The sequence below is a fragment of the Melanerpes formicivorus genome, unplaced genomic scaffold (assembly GCF_026170545.1).
Source record: "Melanerpes formicivorus ecotype bairdi unplaced genomic scaffold, bMelFor1.0.p_v2 SCAF_1, whole genome shotgun sequence".
NCBI classification, from domain to species: Eukaryota; Metazoa; Chordata; class Aves; order Piciformes; family Picidae; genus Melanerpes; species Melanerpes formicivorus.
In genome coordinates, this window is record NW_027142353.1 from 50086637 (window position 1) to 50100238 (window position 13602).

The following is a 13602-nucleotide window of genomic DNA, read 5'->3' on the forward strand; positions in this document are numbered from 1 at the left end:
AAATGTTATCTCTAAATTCATGCATGCAGCTGTTTTCCTGAACAGCACAAAACTTTTATGCAGAGATTTCCTATGCTATTTTCTTAAAAAAAAAAAACACAACAAAAAAAGGCAGAAATTGCATCAGAGACATTGTGCAATTTAGCAAAAAAGATACATTCTTTATGTGATTTCTTATCACACAGTGACATTTATCCTCCTAGTTATCATTCCATCTTTGTGGAAAGGTAAAATGGAGAAAACACAGTTTAAGATACAAGAAGAAACATTCTTTATAAAATTTCCTGAAGGGAATCCATATGCAACTCACAATATATTCCCCAATAGGTGGCACTTTAGCCTCTTTCTGGGTATCACGTTTCTGTTGTTACAGATGTCAAAACTAAATCTCTTGGTCAACTTCAGTGCGTTTACTCCTGGGCCCAGTTTGGGTTTAGCCACAACACAATCACAATCCAAAAAAAAAAAGTCTTTGTGCAGTGACATGGACACTCTGGAGACAGGTATCTGTGACTGCACATCTCACACTTGAGAATGTTAATGGAGTGTAATGATCCTTTGAGGCCATCTCCTTCTTTACTAGTAAAATCGCGCTTGAATTTATTGCACCCATCTGTGACAATTACTTGGTTTTAGAAAGAATGTTACAATATATGCAGCTATAAGAGGAATCAGATAAGAAAAGGAAGGAAAATGTTCTACTTCTTCCTGACAACAAAGGACTACTCTGTGGAACACATTTCTTCTGATTTGTGTAGTGCATGTTATACGTCTCAAGTGATGAGGTCCACCGCTTCCTTAGGAGACTGCTGTACATATGTCAAATCATTTACTTTTCTAAATGGAGGACACTTATAAATAATATCCATGCAGGAATAGGTTTGTTTTTACAATATTCTCCTATTCTTTTGAACTTCATTACAACTATTTTTACTATCAGCTCCCAAAGAACAATTTTCTTTAAATGGAGAGTTCTTGAAATCAAATTGCCAAACTGATCAGAAAATACCCAACAGTGCTAGACTTAAAATGCTACCACAAAGCACTACAGGCAATAATGCACAAGCTGAACAGTTCTGCAACTGTATGGAAACCCATAGGTTATTGAATGTATAGTCCTGACTTTATAAGCAAGATTCTATAGGACATTTTAAGGAAGATCAGTTTCCAGAACAGAACCATAAACTGAACTACTGCTGGCCAAAACATTAGAATATACCTTGATTCTCCTAAAAATTACTAGAACCATATATATGTATTAACTCTTATTAATAGGATCATTACCAATCAAATTAAAGTAAGAAAGATATAACATAGATCAATGTATTCTAGGCTTAAGTTCTGAAGTCTTCATGGTGATTTACACCAGAGAAGTTCTTTTGCAAAATTTCCTCAGAGACTGTAGTTTTTGGCTTATGTTCATATTTCTGTACTTCCAGTTCATCTCTGATGAACAGGAAATATATAGCTTCAGTCAAGGAAGGAATACATCTTTCAAGGTATCAGCATTTTTAATTTTTTTTTTTTTTTTAATGTAGAAAGTGGTGAGGAGGAGCAGACTTAAAAACTTTTCAGGCTATCTTTCATTGTCCACTTTCTGTCCATCTGATGCTTTATCATAAGAGAGTGAATTTAATTTCCCATAATATCAGCACATGGAAAGAAAGTCCATTGTAAAATAAAGGGTTCTGTCAAGCAGGACAGAATGCAAATTCTCCTTCACTTTCTATTTTCTTTCTCCAAACCTAGTTCTAAAGAGATGAAAACCAGCGTGTTAAAACTGGTGATAAAATTACAGTGCAGCTTACCATCCTGTTGATACGGACAAAGTCTTCAGGCTTCTTGGCCCATGGTGGCAGGTCAACATCATTCACAACAACTTCATCTTCCCTGATTCCTAGATTATAGCCATTACTGTTGACAAACATCTCTGGTAGGTAGTAAAACTCTGGAATTAATTCCTAGAAAGGAAGAAAGACACAATGAGGCATTTATACAAAGATGACAAATGGTGTTGCCAGAATCAGGCTCTGCTGTAGTACGTATTAAAGCATCCCTGCTTTTGCTTATGTTTCTGTGCATTTTAAAAAGAAATTTTACAATCTGTTTTCTTGGACTTGCAGTCAAATGTATTTTTCATAATGGAATATTCAATCTTTGTTTTTCCCATAACTGTTTGAATGAAAAGCCTTACTTGAGAAAGAAGTTCAAATCAATAAAGGAGATTTTTTCAGAATAACAGGTAACGGGTAATAACGTGTCTAGAGAAGGGCAACGAGGCTCATGAAGGGTCTGGACATGACCTACAAGGAGCAGCTGAGGGAGCTGCAGTTCAGTCTGGTGGAGACTGAGGGGCGACCTCATTGTTCTCTATAACTACCTGAAGAGAGGTTGGAGTGAGGAGGGGGCCAGTGTCTTCTCCTTGATAAGAAGCAACAAGACTAGAGGAAATGGTTTCAAGCTGTGCCAGAGGAGGTTAGGCTGGCTATTAGGAAACACTTCACTCGAAAGGGTTATCAAACATTGGAATGGCCTGCCCAGGGCAGTGGTGGAGTCACCATCCTTGGAGGAGTTCAAGTGGTGTGCGGACGTGGAGGTTAGGGACATAGTTTAGTATTGACCCTCCAGTACTGGGTTGAAGGTTGGACCACAGGATCTTTGAGGTCTCTTCCAACCAGATATATTTTATGATTTTGAGATTCTGTGATAGAAGAAAGTGTATGCCAAGCCTTTGATACTATAAATATGTTAGATTTTAATCACTATTCAAATAAACTACTTAAAGGTGGGGGGGAAGTTGGTGATATAACACTGTCCTGATTTTACTTTCTCTATTTTCTTTGATTGCACAAGAAAAGGTGGGAATTCAGTTACCTATATAGAGGGAAAGAATTCAGTGTAAACTACTTGGAGGGTAGAGAGGCTTTGCAGAGGGACCTTGACAGGCTGGACAGATGGGCAGAATCCAATGGCATGAGATTTAACACATCCAAGTGCCAGGTTCTGCACATTGGCTCTATTCTATTCTATTCTATTCTATTCTATTCTATTCTATTCTATTCTATTCTATTCTATTCTATTCTATGAAAAATGTAAAAATAAATGGAGAAAAAAATAACAGTACAACAAAAATCCTTAAAATACATGATGTTTAAACTTAAAGATCAGTAACTGAGTAGTGAAGAACATCTACAGTGTATTAATACCTTATAGAGAAGTTAGGCTGTGAAGATTTTCCATTTCCAGGATAGCTAAATAGAATTTAGCTAAATAGAATTTAGCTATAGATTTTGACATAATAAAAGTCAACATTCGGTGCTGTCCTTTATTTTAGCAGTAATTACTGAACTGCAATAACGAAAAAGCTTTAAAGCTCTCTACTTCTTTTCTAATATCTAGATATGGGTTAAATTCACTAAATTGTTAAAAGCATTATGGCATTCAGTTGTGTAACATGATCAAAACTGATGACACAGCACCTGAAACCTAAGTTTCTTTCAAGGCAGAGAAGTGAAGCATAAAAAAAAAAAATCACTGCAGACAAAAACTTATGTAATTAAATCTGATGTGCAGCTCCATAGAGAGTAGAACAGTCAAAGCATAGAAGGTGCTTTCAAATGTATTCATTGCAGAATAAAAAAAAAAAGAAGGAAAAGATAATATTTATGTTACAAAGTTAAATGTTTAAGAAGACAATTTACTTACTTCTTTACATCATATTTAATATACTATAAACAGTCTGCACTCAGATTAGACTAAACTGCAATGCCAATCAATATCTAACCAGTGCAAAACACTAACCAAGTCTGACATGCCTGAGCTTGAACAGTTCATTATGGAATGAGTTGTAATTTCATAAAAACCTACCCCCCAAAAAAAAATTTAGAACTATTACAGGCAGTAAATAATAACACAGCAGCTGGAGCAAAACCAAACTAAAAGCAATGCTGAATATCCTATAAGGTTAAAAGAAAAAATATTATTTTACTGACAGTCTTAAATTATATGATGTTAAATTATATGATGTTACCTGTAATATTTCTAAAAGCAAAATTCTGCCTGTCCCCTAAACCGGATTCACTCTCAGGTTCCCCAGGAAGTATTTTGGTTTTCTCTAACAGACCCCAAAGAAGAATGAAGGATCATCACCGTTGGAAGAAACTAGACATCAATCTTTCTAGATCTCAAGAAACTACTAGCAACTGGGGACTAAGAGCTGGACACAGCTCAGTATGTGCTACCGTACAAATCAGTGATAAACTAAGAGTATTGTCTTTAAAAACCAAAAAATTCATAAGAATATCAGAATGCTGAAATAGAACTCAGTCTAAATCAAATTAAAAGTCAACAATCAAATGAAACAATTCAAATGAAACTAAAGAAAAAATCACACAAAGTTTATTTCTGTTTTATATGGCAGTCTTGAAACACATACCACTGCTTTTAATTATCACATTTTATGCACTATGGTGGTGTACTAACCTGCAAAATCAAATAGCAAGCACATTTCTGATTCTGTCAAATATACATTAATTGTTAAATTTCCTTTTTCAACTTTAAATGTCCTAAGATTCGGTTGTGAGCCTTTACATCTGACGTGTCTGAAAGAGACGTGCTATCCAGAGACAGAAGAACAAAGAATACTACTAATCTTATGGCTTCAGGGCAACCTTGAAACAACAGGATTTAAGTCACTGAATATTTTAATGGTATTTCCATTTAGTAATTTTATCTTTGTTACTATTTGCTTTCAGTGTAATTTAACGCTCCCTTGTCTGATATAGCAGAAAGCATAAACAGATATAGAATAAATAGAAAGCATGTGATTAACTTTCTTCATAAGATTTATTGTGTTGTATATGTTTAGTTTGACCTGTCTTATTCTTGTGCTCTGGAAAATAACCAGTGCCAGACTTCTAAATCCTCTTCAAATAACACTCTCTCTAGAACCCTAATAATTTCTGTTACACATCTGGTATTTATTTAGTTTTTAGTCAAAGTAACAAAGCTATACATAATATTTAAAAGTAAATAAATAAAAATTAATAAACCCACTGTGTTACAGTCTCAGCATTATCTTTAATGCTAATTTTAGTGCAGCTTACAAATGTCTTTGCTTATTTGACATAATTATTTAGGATGAATGGAACCTCTTCTTGAGATATGAATAATGTTGCATGCTATCCATCCCAGATACTTGCATACTTCCCATAGTTTGCATTAACCATTTATTTTTCTTTGGTAGCATTTGATATTCCTTTTCCAATTTTGCTGTCTTCACCATTGACTAGACTAAGAAACCACAACACTTCAACCCAGTTTAGATAAATCCATCCCCTTCTCATTTCTAGACAATGCATACATACTAAAGCACAGACTCACTATGAAAACTTTTGTCACCCAGTGAGTATGAATTCGCTAATATTTGGAAAAAATCTTCAAAAATTAATATTTAGCCACTAAGATGCATAGAAACCATAACTAATCTGGAAAACCACAGTAGAAAGCTTTGGGTTGGTGTTCATTGTTTATTCTGTCGTGAATAAGTGAAGAAGCCATCTCTTCTACCTCATGCCATAGGCAAGCACCTGGCAAGGATGTGAAGGTGAGTACTACCTTACCCAGAGCCCCTGAGCGTACTTCACTAGGGGAAGTAACAAGCTGGGAGAAGCAGAGAGAGGAACAATTAGCAAGGACAGAGCAGGCAGCAAAGACAAGACAGAGCCTGAGAGGTTGCTGGGAAAAAGAAGCTGCAGACAGGAGCGAATCTCAGTGGAGACGGCAAGATGACAACTGGGGCCCAGAGAATTGTTTTAATTGAGAAGCCACTGAAAGCTGCAAGAATAAACACACAAATGAAAGGAAGGATAACATTAGGAAGGGCTAGAGTTACTTCCAAAACCTATTTGTAGTTTTCTTAGCCAAAGATAGAGTTTATTTTGTAAGTGGATTTGTGCCAGTCCATATTTTAATAAAGATTATGGCTAAAGGGAGATAGCTGTTTTGGTGCATTTCCTGTAAGGACAGAGAATAGATACCTCAAATACCTAACTGTTCCATTGTCACATTTGGAAAGGTGACCTTGCCCATTCTTTCATTCCAGAAGCATTTCAGCTGTACTAACTTTTCCTGCCAGATAACTGTCTTCCCGTTGTCCTAGAGTTTGCATGACAGCAACTTTACAAAATCTGACTTCAGTACTCTTCTTCTGAGGAAGTTTTATCTAACACCTGGCCTGAATTTTTCATTACACAATCTAAGCTGATTTTTCTTGTCCTAGCTATCTATCCCACATACAGAAAACAAATTATTGTTTTCTCTTTGCATATTTACATTTGGAAAGCATTATCCTACCTACAGCTTTTCAGCTCCTAAAAGCCCAAATGAAGGGCAATGGTTTTACCTTCTCCATTGTCACCTTGCTTAAGTCTTAGTTACAGATGTATGAAACAGTCTTTTAAACTCCCCAAATTAACTAGTAGAATTATTCCTAAAGAGTGCATAACGTACTTTATTCCTACATACACTTTGGCCTTCTTATAGTGTGTCACATGCTCAAAACACAGAAGCCAAAACAAATGTTTTGATCAACCTCTGTGGCCTTTAGATCAGAGATTAAGAATGCCTAATTTTCTGACATCTGCTATTTTTCATTCATTTTTATGTGATTTGCTTCATCCAAGCCATCACCAGCTTTGTGCTTTAGAAGCATCATTGTTAAATTCACCCTGAAGACAGAGACAAGGAGAACCAGAAATCAACAGGGTGAAAAGGTATCTCAGGGATGATATTTACACAAGGGGATGGGACACTACCTTCTGTCTTCCAATCTGCTTTTCACTTAACAGATAGAATAGTATTGCACCTGCACTAGTGGTAAAAGGTCAATGAAAAGCCAAGTCTATGCAAAGGAATGTTTGAAACTACCATGATATTGAGAAGTTTGTCTTTCAAGCTACAAATGTTCGTAAAAGACAAATCTCAAAATATTTTCTTCCTACTGTACAAATATTGAGTCAGTCAGTGCAAACCAAGACATGAAGGAACAAATCAAAAATAAAACACAAAAAAGCTTCCCCAGGAGTTACATCAGTTCATAGGCATAAAATAAAGGAATGAAGGGGGGAAAAAAAAGTAACTGAAGATGAATATATTTTAAAAACCTGATGCTTTAAAAATATTAACAGACAAGTTAAGCATTTTAAGTGCATATTGCTATTATATGCCATTCAGCTGATATATAATTTTGTATTAACTGATACGATTCAGTAAATTTTATTGGTTTCTTTGCTTTTGCCAAAACATTTCAAAGGTTATGAATAAATCTTTCCAACTACATATCCTGTCAGGGGTAATTTCTTACCACAATAAATACCTAGAGTTCAAAGAGTTAATAAAAATAGGTATTCTAGTGATCTAAATCTATTTGCAGTAATTTCTGTCTAGTTGTCCTTGACATTTCACACACTGGTAACCTCTTCTGCTCCCCTTTCCTACACACTTCTAATAAGACAGGTTAGCTTTCTATCATTTAATAGCCAGCTACCTTTCAAACTGCCTGCGACACTTGGCTCTTCTCAGATGACGAACAATGCACTAAAGCTACTGAGGGGTGTAAAAAACAGGTGAAATGAATATTATAACAGACATTTCTTGTCTGTAAACATGATCTCTAGTTTATTTTAATAGCTATACAAAAACCCCAAGGTATAGTTAACAGTATTATATGCCTCGTGTCCTTATATAAGAAAACATCCCCAAATGTGTTTTCTAATTTACAAGCCTGTGACAAATCCAAGCTGCTGAGAAATTAAACTTTTAAAAATATGTCTTGAGGTGATAGAGGACCACTATTAACACTATCATAGCTGTACACCACTAGCATCAAATCTGACGTTTCTGTTTAATATGTTTTGCTAAGGGTATACCATTTTACGGCCTCCCAGTGAAATCAAATCCAACCCAGACGTTTTCACTTTCCTAATATAATTCACTTCAAGGTTTTAAAGCTGCCATTTCTTTTTCTTTCTTTTCCTCCCAAAAGGTTGATCCCCTGGCATCCACTAATTCCATGAGAGCATAGTACTGGGTCAATGAGTCAGCCATGAGTACTTCCATTAAATGCGTTAATTCACACTAAGACATCTTAATGACATTTTGTCAGAGCTACCTTTCTAACTTCTAACCACACTACTCAAAAAGTAATATAACAAGTTTGAGAGGCATTAGGAAAGATTAGTTCCTGAACAGGAGGTTCTGGGTAAGTCAATGCTACCAAAAACTGGAGCAGGGAGGGGGAGGTAGAAAGTTAAAGATTGGAAAGCTGACTGGCCAAGTTATGGTCATTTCTGGGTGACTTGCTTCCTCAAAGGTCACTTTGTGAATGCTCACTCCTCCTCCAGCTTGCACTGATTATCTCAAGAAAAGGTGGATGTTGATAAAGGGAGACACAATAAAATAAACTCTGTTATCCAGGTTGTCCCTTGTGTACTACCACTCTAACATAGCACATACCATATTAATTGTGTTTCATCCACTGTAGCCAAACAGGTCTCTTTGAAAATGAACCAAATCAGCCCAAATGTAAGGAACAAAATTGTCTAAGTAGATCTTTAATCATCCATTGAACAATAAGCTATCATACACTACATTTTCCAAAGTTTCTTTACCTTTTGACACAATTCAGGATGTAGCAATTACAAACTTTTTTTTTTTTTCCCCTCATATTGATCAAACTACTGCCACAGCTCTATTTTCATTAGCTCACTATGAAACCATTTAGTTCTGGAGGAGACAGCACATACACAGAGAAAAAGAAAAGGAGGGAGGGGAATGGGAGAAGGAGAAATAGAGAGGGAAAATGCCAGAGAGGACACACGTGCCTGAAAAAAAGGGAAACTAACCCACAGAATTGCAGCTTCCTAACAAGATACACATTCTTTTGCAAATGTCAGGTATTTGGTTTTTAAAGTTTAATGCAGAAAATTTCCTAAAAGTGGTTTGGATGTTTCCTCTAAAACTACATTGAGGCTGCAAAAGAACAATCGTGGGACGTGTCCACCTTGCTTAAAATCTCAAATTACTAGTTTACACTGACCTACTTCACAAACACTTAAGAATCAAGCCCCCCCCAACACCTTCTTTGTAAACAATAACTGAAGAAAAGAAACTATAATTTTGTTATCCTTAAAGAAAACCAAACAACTTTAAAAGGATTTTTTTTCCATTGGATGTTGTTAATAGAGACCTACAGCAACTCATACTATTAGTCAATACAGTAGTTGAACGCAAAAATTGTGACCATGTTACAACATACAAGACTGAAAGGTGTCAGATTAATTCATTACACAGGCTGTTTTTAAATTATTTCACAACCTGTGCCACAGTAATTAACAAGATTAGTAAGATCAGAGATTAAATGTACTTAAAGCAGCTCAGATGAATTTCAAATGCATGATAAGCAGTACATGAATAACGAACACTTGCTATTCGTAACAGTTTTCAAAGGTTGGTTCTTTGACGTATTCCACGCACCAAATATTGATAAAAAGACTCAAAAAAAAATCTTTAGGGTGGGAAAACAATTTACAGCGTGCACATCATGTGGGAATCCACATGACTCCCATGTATTTACAGCATGCGCAGCCAGAAAAAACTATACAAATATACAGAACACTTTGACACAGAACATGCTTTAGGGTTTTGTGCTCACACACAACCTCTACACATCTCTTGAGCACAGTATTTATGTTGTTGCAGGACTGCTAGATAAATATTAGAAGTTGCCAGACAGCTGAATGTGAATTTTGGATGTTTCACAGTTGTAGAGCTGAAGGCATTTTGTAGTGCAAGATAGTGGTTGCTCTTAGGAAAGTGGACAAAATGGGAAGAGATTTTTGAGGGGATTTTTTGGTAGTTCCCTAAACCAGACAGATTTTCCAGTTTTGGCAAAATGCTTGAATTAAAATGCATAAAAAGCTTGTAAGATGTTCCAAACACTAGCACAACTAATCTGAAGAAAGAAAGGGGAAAAAAAAAAAAAAAGAGGTATTTCTAGTATTGATAATAGTTAAGTTTTCCATCCTTTTGCAGGATGAACTCCAAGGCCTCAGGGAAAAGTTGGCCTTGATGTCATGGCATTGAGAAATGCAGTTCATTAAGATCTTCAGCAACAAGCAAGAGCAACAATTAGCTACTCTACTCATTCTTGATTTATCGCTAAAAAACACAGACTCTACAAATGGAAAAGGCCTGAAGGGTCAACTAGCATATCCTCTTGCCAATTCATGATTGTCCCTGATGCTTTTCCAGTGTTTTGTCTGTCTACATTTCTAAGAAGATTGAGAAATACGGGGTTTACTACATTTCCTTTTAAGGATATTCCAATTCAGAGAATACTTAGTTTTACTTAAACTTTATTGGTTAAGTAAGCATTTTACAAATCTGATCCCTTTCCTCTACAGTTCAGCTCCTTGTTCCCTGACAATTCTCTTCCCTTTCATATGTCTGCATATTTCATAGCATTTATGTTACCTCTTTTAGACTTAATTACCTCACATATACAAACATTTTTCATCCTGTATCCAACTATTTCTGTGTATTTTCTGCTTTTCCTATGGCTCCCTCTAGTTTGGATGTATACATCTTTTTGGATATTTACTTCCACTAGTTAGGCCTAGAAAAGAAAGTACTAAGAATTTGCTTTATCCAGCATGAGTAGAAACTGAATGAGGAAAAGGCAAAAACTTGTGTTCTGAACGAAAATAAGAGCTTTGGGGAAATGACTGACTAACCAGACTGTTTCACATGGAATTTAGATGCCATAAGGTATTCTTGCTGTTTAACATAAGGACATAGCTTCAGTCTCACTATAAGCTTTCTGCCATCCTGCTGATCTTTAAGTTTCCTTGTTGCAGTGACACACAGTGCTTAGGCTACCACAATGTATTTCGGTAGACTTATTTCAGTAGTGGCTTTGTACTAATATGCAATAAATTTATGATGATGACTTTGAATGCTGGTGTTAAATACATTTTAAAATCTCTTCTCATTTCTACCTTTCTGTGACTTTGTTCATAATTGTTGCTTTTTATTTAGATAGCCTATGAAATTTTCTATTTCCTTTTACACCCTTTTAAGATTCTGTTTATTATTTAATCTGCTTCTACTTATCTAATTTTATAGATAACATATTTCTATATGTTAATATTTCTACATAAATATAATTCTATATATATTTATATTAATCACTATAATATATATTCAATATATAAATATTTATTTATAGTATGTATATTATATATAAAATATAAAAATACATATAAAATATAAAATATATTTATATATAATTTTATATATATTTAAATTGAATTTATGTATATTTGATATATTTTATATTTTAATATTTTTATATAGATAAAATAGTTTTCTATTTAGCTGTATCAATTTATAATAAATCAATTCAAGGTTAATTTCTAAACCCACCTTCTCTGCATCTTCATTAATTAACAAACCCATATTTTAAATAGCATCTTTAATCCCTAAAGTATCCCTGAACAGACAGATGAGGGATTATCTGGAGAAAACATTGGCTAACATACCTCATCTGTGTCTCCCATATTAGATTTTCTGTCATGACTTAGCTCCAAGTAGCATTTCTGTTTCTACTGGCATAACAGAAATGTGTATATATCTAAATCTGTCTTTGGAACTCTATGTGAGACTCACAAATGTATTCTAGGATACAGTATTTTACAGTGTTTCCACCAGTATAACTCTTACTATTTTATCCAAGTTATCCCAAACTCACTTTTCCAAACTGAATGACAATCAAGTACATAGCTACCCCACATCTTCATCTTTTGGCTTCCTATTCTGAAGGTGAGAATCTAATTTTGAGTATCTTTTTTTTTTTAATAGTCGCTTTATTTTATTAACTTGTGCTTTTTAAATACAAATACATTTTATAATGCATTATCCCTCCATAATTCCTGCATCCTTGCACTAGCTGGCAGCAGCACTTTAATTTATCCCACTTAGTTCACAGGATGCCTTGTATTTTCATACAAACGTTTCGGTTCTTTGTTTTAACTCATTCAGCCTCTAGTTCGGGAGCAATCCTTTCACTAATTATATAACCTAGTCGACTACCATCCCTTCCTCTGTCCACAGATATCCCTTTATCTTCTGAAATGCCTTCATGTACTTAGCTGCCCTCCTCCCGTGTACTAAAGCCAGACAAGAAGATTACAGTCACTTCCAACTGTCTTCCCTTATTCCTCACTGTAAGGCTCTTATCTTTTGTTTCAGCCCCACTCCTAGGAAGCCATTTCCCCAGATACTCTGGTGGAATTCCAGGAAAACTGTATTTCAGCAAAAGGGAAAAATCAAAATGTCAGCACTTTTAATTTGAAGAAATAGCTGCATTTCAAATGTATTAACTCAAAGTCCTTCGAAGTTCTGACATTTCCTTACAAAGGTGACAGGGACAGTATTTAAAATACTATTGACTTCCAGAGAAGCATAAATAAACATGAAATGGGTTGTAAACAGTTTTAAATTCTTTTATTTAAAAAGCATTTTCTCCCATATGTTAAGAGGGCCATGCAATTTGGGATTAGCTATTCCAACCATAATATATGATAATATATAGCCATAATAATATATAATAATATATAACTATAATCTCATGCTCTAATGGAATGTTTAAGCAAACAGGAGCTCTGGAATAAAAATAAATCAACAAATGTACATCTTTTGACAAATTAAGTAAAAAATATAATGATAATGAGATGTTGACTTTACTATTTCCTAGTATGAGTCACAGTATCAAAACAGAAGAGAGAAATATTCACTTTAAAATAAAGGTGTGTTTTTTTTAAAGTGCCATTATTGGTATACTGCAAAGATAGCCTTTGCCTACCTAATGACTAGAAAATTGGAATCAAGAAAGACCACATTATCAACCACACAGTTAGATTTTGGTTTCTTCCTGGTAAGGTCTCGTGTATATGAACAATATCCCTTTGTATTTAACAATAGGTAAGGAATAACAACAGTAAAATCACCCTGCTCTCCGGCTGTTTCTGTATATCGTGCAGAAGTTGTTTTAATCTAATGCGTATTGTTGCATAATATCCCCAGGCACACTCAAGTAAAAGCTAAAGCTGTACAGAAAAGCCAACATTTTAAATGGGTCTTGTCATTAATGCTTTATTAATTGCCCTAGGCAATGCAAAGCCAGAGCTAGGCAAGCTATAACAATATGACACTTTAAGGTCAAATCCAATTCCTGCTGTGTTTTATGGAGTGGGCCAAATATTGAGTTAACAGCAGGAAAGAACAATTTATTGGGCTTTTCTCCATCTCCTGATTATCTGATCTAAATTAGATCAGTTAGGCTGTTTTTCTCTAAAAACAAAACACCTTTTGTCTACTCAACTTCAAAGAATCTTTGATTGCTTATGTTAGAAAAATAAACTGTAGTAACATCTATCTTTTATTTAAACTATGCCTAGCATACAGAATATAAAAATATTAAATATAAATCCCTCTGTCCCCACATAAATCAAAATACCTTAAATGAAAACATACATTTATCAG

At 34.8% G+C, this 13602-nt stretch overlaps 1 protein-coding gene across 12 annotated transcripts in view; it reads right to left on the minus strand.

Moving 5' to 3' along the window:
• The window catches only part of NBEA (neurobeachin), a 505074-nt gene that overhangs the window by 54900 nt on the left and 436572 nt on the right, over positions 1-13602 (minus strand). For all 12 annotated transcript variants that reach the window (XM_068142943.1, XM_068142938.1, XM_068142931.1 and 9 more), the window contains one exon: positions 1809-1961. In XM_068142943.1, coding sequence (XP_067999044.1) covers positions 1809-1961 — 153 coding nt within the window. The remainder of the gene's footprint in view (positions 1-1808; positions 1962-13602) is intronic.